This window comes from Lytechinus variegatus, chromosome 18 (assembly GCF_018143015.1).
Source record: "Lytechinus variegatus isolate NC3 chromosome 18, Lvar_3.0, whole genome shotgun sequence".
Lineage (NCBI taxonomy): Eukaryota > Metazoa > Echinodermata > Echinoidea > Temnopleuroida > Toxopneustidae > Lytechinus > Lytechinus variegatus.
Genome location: NC_054757.1, coordinates 24,000,004 through 24,022,966, shown reverse-complemented (window position 1 = coordinate 24,022,966; position 22,963 = coordinate 24,000,004). Strand labels below are relative to the sequence as shown.

At 36.7% G+C, this 22,963-nt stretch overlaps 1 protein-coding gene across 1 annotated transcript in view; it reads left to right on the top strand.

The window, feature by feature from the left end:
- The window catches only part of LOC121431715 (probable E3 ubiquitin-protein ligase HERC4), a 45,823-nt gene extending 23,339 nt beyond the window's left edge, over positions 1 to 22,484 (top strand). The window contains 9 exon segments of the mRNA XM_041629375.1: positions 8,328 to 8,447; positions 9,026 to 9,121; positions 9,573 to 9,788; positions 10,910 to 11,005; positions 11,231 to 11,349; positions 12,207 to 12,407; positions 17,490 to 17,673; positions 18,956 to 19,058; positions 20,497 to 22,484. Of these exon segments, the coding sequence (XP_041485309.1) occupies positions 8,328 to 8,447; positions 9,026 to 9,121; positions 9,573 to 9,788; positions 10,910 to 11,005; positions 11,231 to 11,349; positions 12,207 to 12,407; positions 17,490 to 17,673; positions 18,956 to 19,058; positions 20,497 to 20,705 (1,344 nt within the window). The 3' untranslated portion in view covers positions 20,706 to 22,484.
- The last annotated feature ends 479 nt before the right edge of the window (positions 22,485 to 22,963 follow it).

The following is a 22,963-nucleotide window of genomic DNA, read 5'->3' as shown; positions in this document are numbered from 1 at the left end:
TAAAACAAAGAAGTACATAAGAAATAAAATCAATAAAATACAGAAGAAAAAATATTGGTACCAGAAATCTTTTTTTTCAGTTACAATTGTTAAGAATGCTATCAAAAAATATTTACACAAAAAATTGACATTCTAGGAGCTTTAGTAAGTGAATTAGAGCAATAGGTATGATTTCATGAATAAATTAGCATAATTAATTAATGAAACATGAAATATATGAATTTCGTGAAATATACCTATGCAGCCCCGTAGATATAATTCTTGCACGATCTACGACCAAGGTCTATAGAAATTGACATAATGCCCCCCCCTCCCAAGTGACAAGAATCACAATACTCCAGGACTATAAGGGGTAATACGCAGGTATTTTTCCCGGACTACAGATTCGGTGTTTCAATGTGACCAATAGAATACAACAAACCAATCATTGTTTTATGTGCTTCTCTCATTTTAGATAGTTGCTTTCATCAATCCTATTATCATTATCACAATAACTAAATAACCATTTGACAATTTAACTTTAAACTTGGTTCAAATTTTCATAAAGGATTGGTGATAATCTAAATGCAGTGTTAACAACAACCCTTGTTTTCCCGGTTTCAGAGACTCATGAAGGAGTATGCATGTTAATCTGTATCTGTGGTCTTGTTCAGTAAGTCATGCTCATCAACATGTATCTCTGTGATGATTGGACCTTCCCATCTTTCTTCCTTGGTGCTAACCACATTGATAGATCTTGATTCGAGGGTCAAACTTTGATTACCTGTTCTTTGTTGAACAATGCTCTTTGTTGTAAAGGTTTTCCTTAATTCCCCTGTATCTGTGCTTTGTTCTGTAAAGGTCTTCCTCACTTCAGCATCAGGGTTGGTGCCCTGTTTCAGAAACATTTTTAGCAGGTCTCCCTCACCTGTGTTGCCTCTCTCTTTCATAAAGGTTTTCAGCAATTCTACCGCATCAGGATCAGCGTCCTGTTCAAAAAGGCTATTCATTGCTTTTTCCGTTTCTTTGTTATTGCTTGTTATAACATATGTTGTTGTCACTTCTTCTTTATCATTTTCAACATAAAACCTTTTTCTTCTCTCCTCCCTATCTTTCATTTCCTCATCTGTTTTCATCGTTTTCAGCAATTCTTCTGCATCAGGATCAGTGTTCCGTTCAAAAAAGTGTTCCATCGCTTCTTTGTTATTGTTCTTTATAAAATATGTTGTCACTTCTTCATCATTATCAACATCCAATCTTTTCATACCCTCTTCCCCATCTTCCATTTCCTCATCTTTTTTAGGCTCTGTATTCTCTTCCTCCCTTCCCACATCTTCTGCTCTCTCCTCCCTTTCATGCCTGTCGTCTTGGATTGGTTGTTCCTCTGGCGATATCATCAAGTTCATCTCTGCTTCACCTTGTCTTTGGGCAGCACGCATTGGCGACTGAGGCTCTGGAGGGATTTGCTCAAAGGCAGTATTGCTACTTGAAGAACTGCATCCCATGATTGAATGAATGGTTGTAGTTGCTCTTGAATTTATTCTTCAGCCTGGAGAAAACAATAATAGCGATAATCACTCAGTGGCACACTATATATTATAGTGGCTTTAACTCCAGCTGCTTTTTTAAGGTACATGGTGCATTTGAGGAATTAATCCTGGTTGGAACTCATTCACCTCATCTTTAGATCAATGTTGAGCAATTTTTTGCTGAAGGAAATCACACCATGGCTGTGATTTGAACCTACGATCCTCTGTTTTATAGAAGACTACAAGGCTGCGCATATTGTCTGTATGCACTTCACAGATCACGCAGCTATACAGGTACAATGCATTTACTCTACTCCCAGGGGAGTGTTCCAGCAATTAGCATTCAATTAAGGCATTTAAATAACTATGTTACTGTCTCTGAGACAAATGCTATAGGTCATTTATTACATTGCACTTGAAATATACAAAAAAGACAGCCTCCCCAAAATCCAAATGGCATGCATTTTCTAAAAGTTTTGTATTTAAAACGATTTAGTAGAAGTTTTCTTGTACATGTTAACATACTCTTGTGTGAAATTGATCTGTCAAGTCATTTACTAATGAATACCCACTTAAGGTGCACAATCGCTGGTCTCAGAGGGCGCTGTTGTGCTGCAGAGTGTGCCAGCTACCTATTGACACCAATGTTTATATACAATGCTTTTTAATACTTCTTAATGAAGATAGCATCTAGTACAAAACTGCCAACTGCTCTGAGGATCATGCACCTTTAAGGTGAAATTGACACTTATCGGAGTTGAATTAAGACATTCTTATACCATCTTTAGAGAGAATTTTATAATTAGTTAATTGTTATCTGTTAAAGTTATCTCTCATCTCTATGCAACAATCACAAACAATTTTGTGATTTTTTTCCTCAATAATTTTTATGGGTATATTACTTCAATTCTTGAGGGCTGTACTTATAAATTCACCCCTATAATTGTGTTCATCAACCTGTGCTCATCAAACTATGCTGTAGTAGAATCTCTATAAATGATATTAAAGCAACTACATTACCCAAACATTCACCAGAATTAAAGGTAAATGCTAGTTTTGGTAACGGTATCAAAATGAGTTCGTACAGAATCCAATGAAATGACCACCAAGGTGTCTGTTGGTATAAATAAAACGCATGTGCCAAAGAATTCTGGAAGAAATTATGTAATTGCTGAGAAATCAGCAAATAAGCACAGGAATCGGGTAGGGCGTCGAGCCCGACGCCCTAAGCAATAATTATACATTGTCCCACGTGCGCTTATCTGTGTTGGGGATCTTCGGTGTGAACATTTTTCAGCATAGATTTCAGGATTTCACAAAGTTCAGTTAATGTAACTGTACCAGATCTAGATCCTCGATGATATACTGACAATTAAGCCTTGTTTTACAGACTTTCTCATGAAATCAGTGTTTACTGCAACTACTTGAATTTCTCTTTAATTCTGAAAATGATTTATCTGCCTTTTGAAATGTGACATTTTCCCTTTGAAATGTGTGCTCATCAATGCATGGTGTAACTTATTAATTTAAATTTCTCACAGTTGATAGAATAGACACTCCTACCAAAACATTTCGCTGAATCACTTCATCAAAGGGAAACTTCTTAAAAGTCCATAGATATTTTCACTCTTTACTTACACTTATTTATCAGCTTAGGAGATGCTTCTTGAAATGAAAGCAATACTGCTAAGATCCATTACAGTACTTTTCAGAAAGGAACATCCTTTGAGGCAATGTCACTGCGGATGTATTTACTGGAATAGCATGGTAACATTGTTCTCTTGTGTTTGAGACATGAGAATATGAAGGATCACACGTATTTACTTGGCTTCAGAAGCACACTGGTGCGCAATCCTGTTTCATATGAAAAGCACATTACCAGGCAGTTGGTAACCATGGACTATTCATTCACAGTGTATCATCATGTCACAGATGACTGATCATCAAAACGTTTTTGAATGGAAAATTTCCTTTTACCACCAGCTGAGCAAAAGGGAAAACCCCCATAACATTGTAGTTACTACATTTACCCGGCAGTGGGAAGAGAGAGAGAGAAAGGGAGAGAGCGGAGTGGAGTGAATGAATGTGAACGGGTATCTTTTATGTTTTATTTGTTTTGATACAATGGGTGATTTTAGGTCAGGTGTTGGCCTTGGTGTTGGTGTTGGTGTTAGTGTTGAAATTTGGATTGCTTCCCCTTGCTCCAAAACTTATTCAGAGTTTGTACAACTGACCCAGATCACATTATTGACATCTCGACAACTAGTGAGTGACTTTTTGGGACCGTCTTCATTTTATGTTTGGTGTTATAATCATGTAAATATTGACCTAACACCAACACCAAAAGGTCAACACTGAACTTGAAATTCCCCAATGATTAAAAAACCATTTCTGCCACAGGGCTGAGAAGTAACAAGTACAAATAATGATATTTAAATCATAGAAAACTATTGCAAAATGGAATGCTAAAGGCTCGCTTGGTAAGTTTGATGCTGTCTGGAGATACAGTTTCTTCCTTGCACCCAGTAAGATTGCATATTGGGGATTTGAACCGGTCATCTACTCGGTGTTGGTCTGATGGTACAGTCACTGTCTGGCAATCAGTAGATGACAGGTTTCGAGTCCTCTTGGTTTTAAGATTTCTTCCGACTTATTTTCTGAGAATATATTCATTTTTTTACTGTGTGCAAGCTAGAAATTATATTGGAAAATGTTAACAAAGAGAAAATACAAATGAGGTACAGTGAAAGAGAAAAGAAAGTAAAGATGCATGACAAATAAATAAACAAAGAAATAAAGAACTAAAATAGAAATAATTAAATTTCAATATTTTAAGCTAATAGTTGAGAAGATAAGTTGGATGCATTTTATGAATACAGTATAGTGTTCTCAGAGATTTGTGGAGGTAAACCTAGTTAATACAAAATTCTTGGACATACTTGTGAGGTTTTTCTTTTTTTTTCTCCTATTTCTGTTCTTTTTTTTCTATGGGTTTATATGTAATCTAAATTAGGTACACTCTACAATCTTTATTAATATGGAGATAAATGTTTGTTTTTTTTAATCATAAAATTATTTGTTCTTGATGGAAGATGGTGGTAAATGGCACTCTATACACTATCAGATTATTTCATCTGCTCCTGCTCTACAACTCCTCTCACCAACTCGAGCCAGCCTTCTCTTATCTCTCCAACTCAAGCGAGTTTTCTCTTTTCATGAGCCTCTTCCCCCTCTCCAACCCAAGCCAGCCTGCTACTCAAGCCTCTCATCTTGCCTATTATTCTTTTTTTTGTTGCTCTTTCTGGTAATTTTTATGACTACACTGATTTCCGAAAGAGACACTCTACTTTCTAATCTCCACTTTCTCACCTATACATCCATTTATCTTCTACATGTACCTCTGTGGTTCAACTTTATCTAAGTCCTTTCCAGGAAATTACACATGGTGTACTGTAGTATTAAAACCATTTCTGTGATTGTTCATATGACCATGCAAACCTTCAAACATCAGAATGCTTCCTGTTTTCATCTTTATTCAGTTCAATTTAATTCATTAACTTTTTTTTCGAAAATTACATAGCAACTCATGGGAATAATAACATCTTATGATTAGTCTTTCACATGAAATACTAGTACACATGATTTTACCATGAAAAATAATAAGATTTATATAGCTTCTTTTCCATTCTGATTAAATGCTCAAGGTGATTAGAAAGCAGCAAAAAAAGGTAAAGATAAATAAAAAAAAAAGCATGTTACAAAAGAGGGAAAATGTCTGTCTTCAAAACTAGCACCTGGCGGTGAACAATATGTTGCAGAGTTTGATTTCTTCAGCCCCTGTGATTGTGAATTCCACAGGGGGAAAAACCCAAAGATAAGTTTGTCAGATAGGATGAAAGTTCATACTTATGTTGAAGTTTCTGTTTGAAGTCTTGCCAAAGCCATTGTCATTGTTTCTGTCTTGAGTACGCTGTGATACTTGTTGCAAGACACCACATAATATCAATGCTTTAAAGATCAAAGAAATCATCAGAGTTGTTGAAGATCTGATTACCGGTGTCAATGTCAGGACTGCTTCCCGAGCTATGACCGTCCTCAGGATTGTGAAGGTTATTGTCTATCCAGTGCTCTCTCATATACACTTCATCATTGGTTTCATTTAGTTCATCCTGGTTTTCTTGTGCAGGGTTAACCTCAGCCCTTGATCTAATTACCATCGTTTCCCTTTGGATGATCGTTGCATTGTTGCCATAATGCAAAACAGTTTCTTGATGTACTACCAAAGTTTGCGCTGGTTCGTCTATGTCATTATCATCATCGTTACTCTCAAAATAATTATCCTCATCGTCTTCTGACAAATCATCCTCTTCATCTTCTATCTCATCCTCTTTATCTTCTGTCCCATCTTCGGTTTCATCTTCTTCATCTCCTATTTCATTTTCTATTTCATCTTGAAGCTCATGATCTTGGCTTGCCTGGTCTTCTTGCCGTTCCTGTGGAGACCTACTCTCATTCTCATCTCTTACATTGTTATCATTCTGTCCACTATTCCTGTTCATACTGCTTACGTCTTCTTCTCTGGGGTTGTCATTCTCTCCACTCGTAGATCCATTCCTGGAGGAACTCCTCACCAATAGTAATCCAAATGAACCATCTCCCTGTCCGATGGGGGCGCTCTTCACTGTGATGAAGGTCACGCCCTGTGAAGAACCGCTTCCCATGATTGCATTGTACTTGGAATCCTTGACCTGAAAGATGAAAGATATTTCTTTCATGAACTCTCTTGAGTAATATTGCAAAAAAGTATTTCAGCTTTGTTTGGAGTGATGTACATGTACACAGCATGTTCCAAATCAAATTTTACTTCAACGACAAAAATAAATTGAATCATTTATACTGTTGACTTTGGTGATGATAATGATGATGCTGCTGATGGTAATAAAAATAATAATAGTTGGATTTAGAAAGTTCTTTTTGCCAGAGGATACAAAGCGCTGCTATTATTACCCCGGCTTTAGCTCGAGCTATGATGATGATGAGTGTGGTGGTGGTAATAATGGTGATGATGATGGTGGTGGAATTAATGATGTAATCTGGATATTATTACAAAGGTTGAGATTAACAACATACAAGTACATGTAAGTCTAATTTTACCAAATTCATGGACTGCTAACAACTTTAGACTAAAATTTGCTTTTTGTGCATGTATACTTACAATGTATGTATTATTGGTACAGGCATCAACTTAGTATTCCACTTGAAAGAAAAAACCTAAGTTGAAAAAGGTACTAGTCATCCGTAGAACAATCAATATGCAGTCATTTCAGTATCCCACTGCTTAAGGTGTAAAACATAGAGCTCTCTATGAGTTTTGCATTGGTGAATGTAAATGTACCTAAGAGGAATAAAATCCCCCAAGTTTCTTTTAAAGTCTTTTTGAAACACCGCAGCACAGCATGACTTGTATGTGTATGCAATCAATTATAATTTTATTGTGTCACAGATGATTAGTCATTGATTTCTTTAATGTTCCTTTTGCCCCCTGCAAGAAAAATAGGGAATTTCCCCCATTGAAAGAGTGTTATTATTGCAAAACTGTTTATGTATTGATGTGGCAACTAGAAACTACATGTGAAGAGGTCAAAAGTAGCAAGCATAATATGGATCAATAATTGATTACTGACTTGAGCTTCAGGATAAGAAGGAGTTTTTTTTATTGAGAACCAGTCCATAGAGATATATGGCTTTATGCCAGGGATATATTTGCTTTGCTTTCGATGATTACAAAATGTAAAGAGATTAATAAATTCGTTGTCAGCATATTCATTAAAAGTAAGGCATACAAGTGTTGAGTTACAGACATCAGTTGGATGTTACTGTGTTTGTGACTTCACTTCAACATCAACATCACAAAAACTTGACCTTGGGAGTGTTTCATGAAATTTTTGTTGGTGATTTTCACGGACAGATGTTATAAGCTACTGAAATTCTTGTATCTGATTGGCAGAGAACAAAGTAGTCAACGAAATCAGTGACAAAACTTTTCATGAAACATTCCCCATGGCTCAAACCTCAAACACCTGCATCAATTTATAACTTTCCTCATGTAGCTTTGATTACAGGCCCAGTCAACAACTTTGGCATTTAAATGCCATTCAATGTTTGAAAGAAAAAGTGCAAATTATTTGTGCCTTTCCCTCTATGTGTGTTGATATGTAGGCCCGGGGGGGGGGGGGGGGGGTGTACTCGACCAAAAAAGTAGTAGGTCTGTGCCACGGGCGAGACAAAAAACACTCGCCCGGTCATACAAATATTGTGATATTATACATATATATTGTTATATATTTTTTCAAATAGCTTTCTTACTTTTGTTGGGACCCCATATTTATCAAGCAATTTAGCTTTTACTTTGGCAATAACGTCAGAAGTATAATTTCTATGTTCAGTATATTTCTATATTTGTTTGACATTTATTGTTTTTTTATGTTTGATAATAATCATACTTGACTATATAGTGCCTAACACTACTTGATCAGAAGTCTCTAACTGCTCTACTGTAATGCAGCCTAATTACCCTAGCTTTAGGAGAGAGCTGTGAATAGGTGCACTGCGTTCCTACCAGGTACCCATTCACCTCACCTGAGTTGAGTGCAGCACAATATGTGTAAATTCCTTGCCGAAGGAAACATACCATGGCTGGGATTCGAACCCATATCCCTCAGACTTAAAGACGAGAGTCATAACCACTAGACCAAGACACCCCCGCACAAGATGAATCAGTGAATTTAATTGAAACTAATATATTTTTTTTAATTGCAGGTGAATCACAACCATGGTGAGATCCTACCCTATTACATGTTCTACATACCTGATATCAGCAAGTATATTGATGTACAAGAACACTTCTTACTCTTTCTACAGAAAACAGTTGGATCAGGTGTAAGTAATTTACTCATAATAATAGATCGATTGAGATCAAACTGATTATAACAGATCTCATAGTCTTCAAATTGGCAACTTTATTTTTTATTTGAAAAGTAAGTCAATGTTCATGCAAATATGTAATGATCATGAAATAAATTGTTATGATTGATTGCATGGACCAGTGTAGTAAAAATCAAGTGTACGATCGATCTCTAAGCCTTGTTATTGGACCCAAGTACAATGATATATTCAGGCGCTAAGGAGAATATGCATACAGGTATCAATTACATTAAATTTTGTTATTCATAAAACTGTATTCCACTTTTTTGTGGAAAGCAACTGATTTATAGGAAACCATCCAATGGCTGTCAAATTCATGTTAATGCTAATAGTACATTTTCTAAATCTTGTATATGTTTTGCATATTGTAAGCCTAATGTTGCTATCATGTGTCAATCATCATCTTTGTGAGTGTAGATATCAAAACATTAGTATGTGGATGGATGTATCCTGCTCCAAAGAAGAATATAGAATGATATAAATCGAAAATGCATCATATTATACATTATTTTTCTTTGTTTCATTCCCTGCAGAACGTCCATTCATTCACGTTCTGTGACTACCCTTTTATATTTGATACCAACACCAAGACACAGCTTCTTCATATAGATGCTCTACTACAAATGAAGGTATGGTGGTATATCAGCTTTTAGGTAACAATGAATGCCAAATTTAATTATGATGATGATGATGATAATGATGATGATGTTGTAATGATGATGATGATGATGATGGTGGTGATGATGATGATGATGATGATGGTGATAATGATGATGACGATGAGATGACGATGACAATGGTGATGATGACAATGATGATGATGATGATGATGCGACTGATGATGTTGATGATGATGATGTTGATGATGACGATGATGATGGTGATAATGTTGATGATGTTGATGTTGATGATGATGATGAAGATTATGATGATGATAATGACGATGATGATAGTGATGATAATGACGAAGATGATAGATGCTGTCAACCTGTTTTTGGTCATGTGTATTCATCAAAAGAACATTGCGTACATTGCTTCATCATCTTCACTCTCTCATTCTATTCTTATTCCTCTTTTTAGTTTGCGATTGAAGACGTCCAAAGAAGAAACCTTCAGAGCATGTTGGGCACCCAGATAGATCCAGTCAACCCTTGCTTGATCATGTGTATACATAGAAAGAACATTGTCCCATCAACAATCAATCAGATCAGTAAATGTCACCCAGCAGACTTCAAGAAACCTCTCAAGGTTGGGTTTGTTGGAGAGGATGCGGTGGATGCTGGCGGGGTGAGGAAGGTATGAGGGACATTGTGATCGTAACCCTACAACATAAGACTTAACGATAGATGATTGATATTATTATAGACCAAGTATATTAAAGTGGAAATTCACCCTGACAAAAGTTTATTGTAAAAATAGCAGAAAAAAATAATAAAAAAGGTTTGAGAAAAATTCATCAAATAATCAAAAATTTATTAGAATTTAAATTATTTGATTTGTGACGTCATATGCGAGCAGCATTCCTACATAGCGAATGGTAAAAATTCAAAGAAATGTTATTTTCTCAGAAAATTGAAAATAGTTTTCACTGTACCTTTTGTATATCAATAGACAAATCATTTCACACCCGATCATGAATAGAAAACAAAATTAAGTCATCAGGAACCATACAAAATTTGAAATTCATGCATTTTATATTACATAACACATGAGGCAGCTGCTCGTTTATGACGTCACAAATCCAAAACTTTGAACTCTAATAACTTTCTTACTCTTTAACAGATTTTCCTCAAACCTTCACCAATATTTTTTACTATTTTTTCTGCTATTTTTAAAACAAAGTTTTCTTCAGGGTGAACTTCCCGTTTAAGCAATGATGGTTTTAAATAATCTGAGAATATTGAAGATCATCTGCTAGTAGACCAAGTGGGTTTTGCCATGATGGAATCACCTACCTGTTGCTGCGAGGACAGTCTCCTCTGTTGAGCAATTCAAAAAAGCTATTAAGTATAATCTTTTTTGCTAAAAGGATAATGGATTGCATGGACTATAAAGCTTACCATTTCTGTGTTGTTTAATTATTGTTTTAGTGGCCGGAACTTGGAGTAGTGTGTGCGCAGCGCTTGATCACCAAAAAGAAAAGACGCCATATCAAATGACCTTTGGATTGGATTGGATGGTTTTAAATAGTCCGAGTATTAGACCATCTGCTAGTAGAGCAAGTGGATTACAAACTTACATAATCTCTTTTTAATGCAGTCTGATCCCCCAATTCTAGTTCTGTCAAAGGAATGTTATTGCCGAGTCTTTGACTTTAATGGCTTAGCCAACCTCTATCAGAGCTACTTACGTGCTACACTATGGATATCATGTCATGAATAATCCTATGATTTTGTATAATTTTATTTCCCTCCCAGGAATTCTTTATGCTTATCATGAGAGAGATCCTAGACCCTAAGTATGGAATGTTTAGATTCTATGAAGATTCAAGGAAGATCTGGTTCAACAGCAAAGTAAGCATTCCAAATCTGCTATCAATGTATCCCCCATAGATGAGGAATTTATTGTTAAAAACAACTCAAGCAACTCAGCTCAATAAATCCTTATAATAAAAAGCCTTACCCTAACAAAATATTTAAATTTAGACTTTGGTCTTTTGTTGTTTTCATGTGCTAATCTGCAGTGATTGTATATTTTGTTGATAAATAGAGCTCATTTATCAATTGATTTACTTTTAGTCTTTTGAGGACCCAATCATGTTCCGGTTAGTTGGCTTGGTATGTGGTCTAGCTATCTACAATCATATCATCATCTCATTACCATTCCCATTGGCTTTATACAAGAAACTACTAGGAAGGTAAGATAATGCATTCAATGGTGGAATTCTTTCCATGTGATCGGTGGCCCATTTCATAAAGTGTTACAACTGTTGTAACTTTTTATGAAATGGGCCCCATGCAATGATTTTTACAGAACTTTTATAATTGATTCTAATACCTGAAATGGTATTTACAATGAGCAGTTTTATGAAATAGACAGCCTTTTTCATTGAATAACCCCAATTGTTTAAAAAAATTAACATCTCAATCTTTTCAAGCAATTGTACATTTTAAGCCATTACAGTTTTCTGTCAAATCATTTCAGGAATGTCTCAAAAATATAGAGGGTCAGACTTACATATATACTGTATGGAATTACCCACATATGATCTGTATATCTGTATGATCTGTAGTTTGGAAATGTCCATGGGGATTTATGTAAAAAAAAAATCAATATTTGAAAATGATGTTGCTTTATGATCGTGTTTTAACTTCTTTAAAAAAAATTTTTTGATGATTTAAAAAAAAATTCTATAAACATGATGTAGTGATGTTATTTATGTTTGATTTTCTATATAACATTAAAAAAAATACATGTACATGTAGATGAGCCTCTAACCTACTACCTTTTTGTATGTATGGGTAGTTTCATAAAGTAGATTGATTGGTCAGCCCTATATGTTCAGAGCTGCCAACCAGTACCTTTTTTTTACAAGATTATTTAATGAGAACAATAGCCTATATGCTCCATAGCCGTTTGTAAAGTGAAGTAATCTGGGGGAAAGCATGGAGATGTAATGTACATTAATGGCTGATTATCTCATTGATTCTGTTCCTGTATTTTACATCACAATCTTGACTTTCTTTCAAATACTTGTTTTTGAATTCCCTGTAGGAAAACCACGTTAGAAGACCTTAGTAAGTTAGAACCTCAAGTAGCTCATCACCTTCAGGCGCTCCTAGACTACGAGGATGAGGAAAGCTTCAAGGATTCTTTTTCTCTCGTATTCCAGATTGATGAGGATAACTTTGGACATATCCAGACGACGGACCTCGTCCCAAACGGTGGAGATACTGAAGTCACTGTCAACAACAGGTGTGTGGTTTATGTATATTTACTCCATTTATTTTTGTCGCATAAAAAACTGAATTTCTTTAGAAAGATATTATGAATAACCAAGATGCCTGGATATAGTCACTAACATCATATATTAAAAACTGCCTTATTTGTTTTTAAGAAGAAAACAAGTGGACAAGTGATATGCCATTGCTCGCTGTTTAATTCCATACAAGGCCTCAAAACACAGAGGCAATATGCCTAAATAACACAAGAGGTGATGAACATCAAAACACCCTTCTGTGCTGTTCTTCTCTCCCTGAAGTATGAAAAAGAAACCCATTGTTCTCTTATATATTCATTCTATTCATTTGTTTTCTTCTTATTATTATCATTACATTTATTTCCAGACACGTGCATATCATTATACTAGTACTGTTGAAGGTGTCCTTCATAAGACATGTAAAAATGAATCATAAATAAATGGAAACAACAATATTAGTAAACACCAAGATATATCACATAAAAAGAATCTTGACAGTGGCCTCATGTTCTCAAAATGTCTCTCAAACTTGTCTCATCTCATCATCTAAACAAATTCTGCCATCCTTGCTGCTGTCTTGAAACTTTCAATGAGAATGTCCAAACCTGTATTGGAGGGTGTACCCCATCTCTATTGAAGAGGCTGTGGATCGTGCGATCAAATTCAATGTTTGATAATGGTGGCATCCCACATCCTGGCTAACCTTCTCCTAGCGTATTTGATAAGTGACTTATGTACCCCATCCAAAGCTTCCCGCGAATTAGAGCCTTGCTTGCGACCATAGTAGAAGAGCCATGGAAAGATACTAGACCAGGCGATAGAGGGATGGGGCATTCTCGTACGTAGATCTTGGATGGCTGTGTCAATTGCAATCCTGCAGACATCATATTGTCCGATGTCATTTGATCCTATTAAAGTGGACAATTGCTAATGCGGGAGGAGTGCCGCCTCTCAGCCGGTTAGAGACCATCCTGGGGAGATCCTGGAGGGTGGCACCGCCTTGCCCATGCCAACGGACCACGATACCTCGCTCTCCAAAGTGTTGATAGTTGCGCTATGAAGCTGTTTCTTTTGCTCTCCTGACCAGGCTATTCCCTACAATCCAGACCCAGTTTCTAGTCCCCTCTGCAACAAAAAAGGAAGAGCTCCCGGAAGTAACATTCTATACATGTACATGGGCCAAGTAAACTGACAAAACAAAGTCCCTCTTGTCATTTTACATAATTAGCTGACTGGCTAATTAATCTTTGTTATTGTATTATTATAACTGGTTGTTATGAACTTGGAAATATCTGCTTACAGTGTTCATCCAAAGAGGAACTACAAATATGCACCCTTTGCAGTAACCACTTGCCTATTTACATGTAGCTGTCTCCATAGCCTTGACAGGGCATGTGCCTTCTGTCTTATTTTCTTTGATTTTAAGCATGGTACCCCTTCCGTGTTGTTCTTTGAAAATCTAATCTGTACCGACATGAATTGTGAATTTTCTTCCTGACCCCATTGGATATCCTCCATAGCCAAAAACTTCCTCCCATCATCGCTCTTTCTCTGAACCATGAATTCTCCAACCCTCATGAAGCCAAAGAAAGCCAACAAAAATGCTGCTTGAAACATTAATGACTCGTATCTGGAGAAGCATAACCAGTTTGAGTTGGGTATAAATTTGCCTAGTAAGTCCCAGGTGATAGGTCTCCTGGCAGTTAGTCCTGTCTCGTTTCTTTCCTTCTTGCATTTTGTACATGTATTAAATCAAGAGATGTTTTGTGGTACGCCTTGCGGTCCAGTCACCCGTACATGTTGTGTAAATGTAAATAGGCAATTGTTACTACATGTAATGAGATAGTTGAGGGAGATTTCCTGTTAATGGAATGGTGAGCTATGAATGCCATAACCTTGGTAATCGATGCAGGCCATGATGGTCTCATGTGGTGGTTTATAGTCCTTCGTATTCTGGGGCTTTTTCTTTTGGTCTTTGCCAAAGAAATGGACATCTTGAATCAAGTTTAGAGATGTATAACACAAAGGATCTTACTGGGCAGCTTTCCGATTCAGGAATCTCATACATAACACCAGAATTTGAACTCTGCTCTACATCCTCCCTATTATTCTTTGTGAGGTCATCACGCTTTGTCACAAATCGTCGTCCATTTTCATCAAATTCAACTGTGAAATCAGATGGCTTCATCGACTGAAGGTTCTCACGACCTCTGTTGCAAAAGTAGGTCATTAAGTCAATAAAGACCTTGTTTTGCAGACCGAGAGGAATAGAACAATCGAATAGAACAATCCAACTGATTCGATGTTTGCATTCTCTCCATATCAGTAGCAGAAATTATTGGCTTGTGTTTTACATTACCTTTTTCCTCCTTCTTTAGCTTGACCAGTACTGCTTACTCCTTAGGAATTTGGCATTGTCACAAATATCAAATTCACGCTCTTCCACAAAGTACCGTTGCACAGCGTATCGGATAGCTTGGATAGATCTTCTGGAAAATTGCGAGCCATCTCCTTTGTGTATCGAAAGATAGAATCTAGACAAGAAACCGTCCAAACATTCCACTGAAATTCCATCCAAGTTTGTGTTTAAGTGTAGTCAGCAAAATTCTTCAGTCATACGATGCCGAACTTGATTGTTCTTTTCATGCTTTCTGAAGTCCTTCCATTAATCAGTTCCTCAATTTCTTGCTCCGAAAGAAGTTGGAATTGCGCGTCAGCTCTTTCCATGAAGGCAGCCATTTTTCTTGTCCCAGGTCTCATGTAAACAATAATTACAAGGCCAAGCTAGCTGGCGCTAGGCTAAGCTCCGTAGGTGAATTTATGGGTGTATTGTATTATGCTCGGTAAAGGTCTGTGCATGATCGTCTGCCGTTATCACTCACACGGCTGCGTGTATTTCAGTACGCTCCCTCGCTGGAGCGCCACGCTCTTCGCATTGGTAATTTTGACTTGGCCCGAAACGTGTACAAGCTCTTTTATTCCCGGGGATAAAACGTGCAGTCGACAAAAAAAAAGTGTATTCAGTTTGTACACAAAAGTAAAATGCTGCACAAAAAATGCACAGTGCTGCACAAAAAATGCACGGCTGGAAGGTTGCTCGTAATTAAAGCATAAACACGTGACCTAAATACGCACTCACCACTGGCTACATCCTTGAACCTGTCTTATAATATTTATTAAAACATTCAGTTCAAAATCATACATACAATAGTATATTAACAAAACACTGTTCACAAAGTCAAATAAGTAAATATTCATAATACAAAAAAAAATTGTACACAAAAAAAAAATACAGAATATAACATTTGAGTCATCAAGAACAAAGTAAATACTTAAGTCTGTAGAAAGAAGAAAAAATAGATATAACAACAAAAGAATTTATAGCGACGCAGTTGAACTGAATGAGTAAACGAAGTAAAAAGTTCTATGTTAACTAAGGTTTGATCAGTTGGCCCTGAAGCCTCGTTATCATGGACACAGTGTGCACTTTGAGTAAGGTCAGTTCTTATCTGAACACTAGGAGATACTATTGGGGGGAAGGATATTGTGAATGGGGTCTCTCTTTCCATTCCAGAGTGACTTTGTTTTCTAGTATTCTGCGTTTGGTGCCCTGTAATATTAGCATGGCCAGGTACACAGAATGAATCTGTATGATCTTGTACTGATATGTACTCAAGTCGAGAAGGCTCACCTGCGGTAATACTAGGTTGCCCTCAGTATCGGTGCTTGGATGACTCTGACCCTTAGTGGACGGTTGCAACACAGGCCCCGGTGAAGCTGCTGGCCTCCTAGCTGAACGGCTGGATGAACGGCCCTGTTCAACATCGATGGGTTCTGGTACTGCTCCTGTTGCGATGGAGGGGTATGTCAGGGCCCATTTCCCGTTGTAGGCCTACTGCTTCCCGGTGGAGCTACAGTTCGAGTTGTGTGTGAGGCAGCTGTCATTTGCGTCTGACAGGCGCCTTGAATTTGACCTCGTTTTGCCCGAGAACGTGTCTGTGCTGGTTCAGCTGCAGTCTTTCTCCTCATCCCCATTGTTTTCCGGTTCTGTTTGATTATGAAATGACTGAAATAATTGATGAATATCGCTATTTCGTCGTTGGGGGAAACAAAAATGTTGCGACCTCCTGCGAAACTTGTTGCCTCAAAGGAAATTCAGATTTCAATTGGTGTATTACGTGCACACGTTACTAGTGTACTCCACATAGTGCACATTGTTTCCTGCTGTGATTGGTTCACATGATATCCGGATAGTGATCACATGCACAATCTGAATCAATATTTTAGTACCTAAATTATTCCTCTATAAATCTAACCCCTTGTTTCTCACAAAAATCGACTGATCATGGAAAATGATCATTACCTTTTATTAAACAGGTCAGCAATGTGATTTTTTAGAGGAAATTATTAAACTGATTTGAATGTCATTAGATTGCACAGATGAAGATGTCACATCTGTTTTCCATTATGACATCACAAATGTAACTAGTATTATCCATGTTTGATTAATTACATCATAAACATAGCCTTTCATTTGATGGGAGAAATATTTTATGTTTCGTTTACATGGCAGACATAAAGTGATGCATCCAAAACAGTGTTTCACCCTATATGCACAGTTGGAAAGTTGCATATAATTAAAGCATGAACATGTGACTTACATACATACACTCATTATTGAACACATTTTATATTTGTTTACCATGTATGTTTCTTCTTTAATCACAGATAAGATTACATAGATGCATATGTAGACTTCATCTTGAACAAGTCTGTAGAACCTTGGGGCTGTTTCATAAAGCTGTTCATAAGTGTAAGAGGGACTTTAAGAACGACTGGTGATCCTTTCTTACGCGCAAAACCATCGCTAATGAATATACCATTCGCCATAAGAAAAGATCACCAGTCGTTCTTAAAGTCGCTCTTTATGAAACACCCACCTGAGTTCTTGGTGCATAATTTATTAGTAACATCAGTATATCACTTTGTTCCATCAATGTATTAGCTTTACTTTATTTCAAGAAAACTTTGACCAGCATTACTTTTTTTACCCCCTAATCTTCTCCCTTTTATCACAGGCAAGATTACATAGATGCATATGTAGACTACGTCTTGAACAAGTCTGTTGAACCTCAGTTCTCGGCATTCAGTGAGGGTTTCCTGGAGGTGTGTGGCGGCCATGTTCTTAATCTATTCCATCCTCAAGAACTCATGGCCATGGTGATTGGAGATGAGAATTATGATTGGGATGAACTAGAGAAGGTCAGATTTATTATTATATAAGTCAAAAAGATTTTAGTTTGTGGGTCCATGTTTTGGCATATAAGGTGATCTGGGAAATATTTCACAAGAGGTTCAGTGGTGCTAAAAATTTAGTGAACCCCACCAGAAAATGAGCATATTAAAAGTTTTCAAGTTCTGCCATATTTTAGATATTTAATTTTGAAATCAGGCTATTAATTTCAATAAAGTTTATTTCTCTGGGCTCCTTGAACATTGTAGTGTTCTTGTCTACATTCAACACTCAGCATGGAGGAGTTCATTTTGTGATTGGTTTCACTAACTTTTGAGCACAATTGTATGTTTGACTTGAAGTAAAGCCAGTGGCCCATATTCTGAGGTCGGTTAACTTAAACTTAGGTTTAAAGTTGTGGTTTAAGTGTGGATAGCCAATTGTTACATAAATCACTAACAGTAGAGATATCATATTTCAGCTCATTTGGCTCTCAAATTATTCATAATTCTCTAGGAAGTATAAATAGATGATTGTCTTCACCATCAATGAATCAGGAAAGAGCACAGTAAACTTAAGAAACATACAACTTAATAAAAATTTGACATTTTTTGGCTTCCCATAATTGTAGCAAAGAGGTAGACCATGGTCTAAGTTAAATCTGACTTCAGAATACAGGCCATATGTGTCAAATTGCACATGATATCTACCATGTAATCCAGGTATGGTGTTATCTAATTGATGGTAACTCTGTTGTGCATGTCCCTTTAGCATGATCTGACCAATGCCGTGATGCGATTTATACTGTGCCCAACTAGGAATTAAAGTGTAATTTTAGTAAGACTTCAATCTTTGTGAAACAGCTTCACTTTGTATAATATTAGCAACCCCTAAAGTTTGTTCATCTTGAGATTTCCTGGTGAGTAAATTACAATTTTCTTACACCAGACTTTATTAAAAAGCAATGGAAATCCATGTACTCTTACCCTAATTTAGTGTCTCAGTCAATTCTAATGTAGCTTTGAATGGATTCACAGAAATTGAAGTCATGAAGACTATTATTCAATCGATCTGAGCTTGAACAGCTCAGGGCTCAATTAGCCCCTCCCCCAATCTTCTTAGACGTCAATATAGCCCAGTCTTTATATGGTTTAATACAGCTTTTCTTGAGCTGACCTCAAAATGTTTATATATTTCTACATGAGAATTAACAGCCCAAACAGGATATGTGATTTCGGTATGTTCACATGAAGGTAATTGGAAGAATAATCTAGCATTCATAATTTCTTTGACACTGCCATTGTTTTACAGAGTGTGGAATACAAGGGGCAATACTACAAACATCATCCTACGGTGAAGCTATTCTGGCAGGTATTCAGGGAGCTCTCGGTAGATGCAAAGAAGAAATTCTTAGGTGAGTTTATATGGTTGTTTCTATATTCTCAGGTTGAGGTATTTATCAAATATATTCTCTTTGGTAAATAGTGATGGAGTACATTATAGATATGAATAGGATCTTAAATGGGTTTCAGAGGTTCCATGATTTTTTTCTGGCGACAATAGCTCCGCTATAAAGTCCACATACTAATCAAATGACTAACCTCAACCCTGAATTTAACACTACACCCTGTATGTTTAGCTGATTTCAGCTTTTTAGATTATTATCTTAAGCTGTTAGTGTACTTTGTCTAATAGGAGCTATTGCAATGTCAGCTATTTTTTATTTGGCAGTCACACATACCTCTATTTTCCTAGCATTATGAATGTAACTGAGTGGCTTGTATACACCTCAGGAAGGGGAAATTGTACGTATATGATGTGCAGGCAAGACTACATATAATTTAATCCACTTAACACAGTGCATTACACTGAAGTAAATAATCTGTATTATTAGATTATCTAATAATACAGATTATTTACTTCAGTTAGGCAAAGATACCTGTATGTAGTATCTAGTTTAGATACTACATACAGGTATCTTTGCCTAAGTTGACTTATTTGGGACAACAAATACTTTTTTTGACTTATATGTACAGTCAGTGGGGCTCAAAAGTTAGTGAAACCCACCGGAAATCAAATTAAAGTGTTCAAGTCTCTGCCGTGTTTTAGATATTTAATTATGAAGTCAGGTGATAAAATATTACACTATAAAGTTTGTTTCTCTGGACATTGTAGTGTTGTCTAAATTCAACAATCGGCATGATGGGGTGCGTTTTGTGCGGGGTTCCCAAACCTTTGAGCATAGCAGTACATGTAGGAAACATTCAACCCTAATAGAAGATGTGTATAAGACGTGTTGTGCAAAATCTACTCTACAAAATAGATTCGACTAAGGCGAATATTTGACTTGGGAATATAGACTTATGCTAGTTTACCTGTACGTTGATTAAAGTGTTTATTAATAACCAGCTTTGTGATATTCTGGGCGTCGTAACACAAAGGTTAGCGATGAATCGCTAATACAGAGCTGCCAAGTAGTACAGATTTTCCGTATTTAGTACTGAAAAATGAGAAGAATACTGATGGTTTCATGCAAATTACTGATTTCTCAAGTTTCATTTTTATGTGTTGTCCTATGGTATTTCTTTGAAAATACTGATTTCCTCGCCAAAATACTGATTTTCAGCTTTAAAAATACTGAAATGTTCTTGTTCAGTTTGGCTTCTATGCTAATATGAAAAACAATTTCTGATTGGTTCCTAGTCAGTCCACTGAGCAAAATGCGGTTACAAAGATGGTTCTGATAGGCCATTTCATTAAGCGATTAATTGCTAACCTTTGCATTACATGGTCATGATTAGAGAATACAATATTGTTGTAGTTGACCATTTCAATGTTTGTTTTTGTTTCAGTCTTCCTCACGGGTAACGACCACATTCCCATTCAAGGCTGGTCAAGCCTTCAGGTCATCATCCAGCCTGTCAAGGGTGGCAATGACTTCTATCCTGTGGCTCATACCTGCTTCAATCTCCTAGACCTACCTATGTACACCAACAAAGACATTCTCAAAGACAAGCTACTGACAGCAATAGAGCATACAGAAGGCTTCACGTTAGCATGAACATTGAAAGTCCTCTAGTCCTATATGCTGTATGTGTTCAATGTGATCACCTTGCCCTGTGAAATGGGTTCTTCGTCTTTCCTGTAGTTCATACACATCTGCTTCAGTCGCTCAGGTCTACTTTTTTACAACAAAGGCAGGCCATCGACAGCGATAGAGCATACAGAATACTTCAGGTTAGCATGTCATTGAACATTGGAACTCTTCTAGCCCTTTTTTGATGTGTCTGATCTCCTAGACCGTCTTTCCTGTAGCACATACATGTACCTGCTTCAGTCTCTTAGATCTACAGATGTACACAGACAAGGACATTCTCAAAGACAAGCTACTGACTGCAATAGGGCATACAGAGTACTTTGCGTTAGCACGAACATCGGAAATACACTAGCCCTATATGTGATATGGGTTATTACCAAGTCTGTTTTTCCTGTAGCTCATACTTGCTGCAGTATCCTAGATCTATCTTTATATACACAGACAGAGACATTCTCAAAGACAAGCTACCTACAGGAATAGAGCATACAGAAGGGCCCATGTTAGCATGAACATTGGAACACCTCTAGCCCTATATGTTGTATGTGTTCAATGTGGTCACTTCGCTCTGTGAGATGGGTTCTTTGTCTTTTCTAATATCACATCTGCTTCAGTCGCGAAAATCTACCTTTGTACCACAAAGAACAGGCCGTTGACAGCAATAGAACATACGGAAGGCTTTACATTAGCATGAACATTGGAACTCCACTAGCCCTAAATTAATCACCTAGACCATCTTTCTTGTAGCGTACACCACCTCCAATATCCTAGACCTCACCTATGTATTCTTAAAGACAAGCTAGTGACAGGAAGTATTCTTGTGTGCATGAATTCTATTTTCCACTAGCGCTATATGTGTTAGAAAGAGATCTCCATCTTTCCTGTAGCAAACACCATTTTCAATGTTTTCCAGGTACATGCACACTCAAAGAACAACTGACATGTTTTATCTGTGGTCAAGAATTGTTGAATATTGGAAGCAGTTGAGCCCTCTGGCAGGTACTTTTGAGAATTCAATAGTCAGTGGGCTGTTTATATACAAGTACCAGACCCCACCCATGTAGGTGCACCAATTGTCATCCATCATTTGTCCAATCTCTTGAATCTAACAATTTATGACAGACGCTATCAAAGAAAAGCTTTAACTTCACTAAAAAAGCAAACCGTGTTGCATTGCTGACATTGTCGTTGTTATCCCGAGTCCCATATGTTATATTCTGTGTGTACTCTTGCCTCTTCCAGAATAGGAACAAGGCCTTCGTTTTTGTCACTGTTTCTTGCTTGCGTTTTTTTTTTTTGGGGGGGGGGCACTCTGGAATCTTACACCAGCGCAGTCTCATGGCCTAACAGAGAGAAGTCTTTTTCTGAGTCTGGTCATACTTCATGGGATATACTTGTACACTTACATGTAACAGCTTTAATGCAAGTAGAAAAACATGGCTGATGATCAAGAGTGGGATCCATAAATTGATAATGTTCAACATATGCAACATTTTGACCTATGCAGTGTTAACTCATGTGAGGTTAGTTATTTCAAAAGCTTCAAATTTAAGTCGATTTCAAATTCTTTTTCAGGTATGATGTCAACAAATTTCAATAATGTTTGCCACAGATATTGTCAGACAGATTCTTCACTAATGTTAATAAATATGTGTTATCTATAAATGTCTGAAAAAAAGTTGCCCAGGGAGCAGTTTCATAAAGCTATCCGTATTACATGTAAGTTCAGAGTGATTTTAAGAACGACTGGCGATCCTCTCTTGTGCTAAATGATATTCACCATTAAATAAATAATAATAATCAACATTTATAAAGCGCTTAATACGCGTTGTTTCTAAGCGTTCAATGGTGGTTTTTTTAGTGTGTAAGAAAGGTTCACCAGTCGTTCTTAAAATCGCTTTTTAACTTGCAAACAGCTTTATGAAACACCCTTAGGTCATGTTGACAATTTTAGGACTTCATGAAAATTACATTATAAAGTTTGGAGTCAAATTGAATGATTACTTCCTTTAAATTAATTTGATTTTGATGATATGCAGTTTTTTTTCACTTTGCAAAAGTCTCTTGCCTCTAATATTTTTTTACCCGTTTTAACATTTAAATTCACCCACAAAATTGTTGCTGAGTGTTGGAGTTTGTTGTGACAGGTTTGAACAAACCTTAGATTCAGGTGAGCGAAATCATACTGAATTCAGTGTATATTCATTATTAATGAAAGGTTTTTC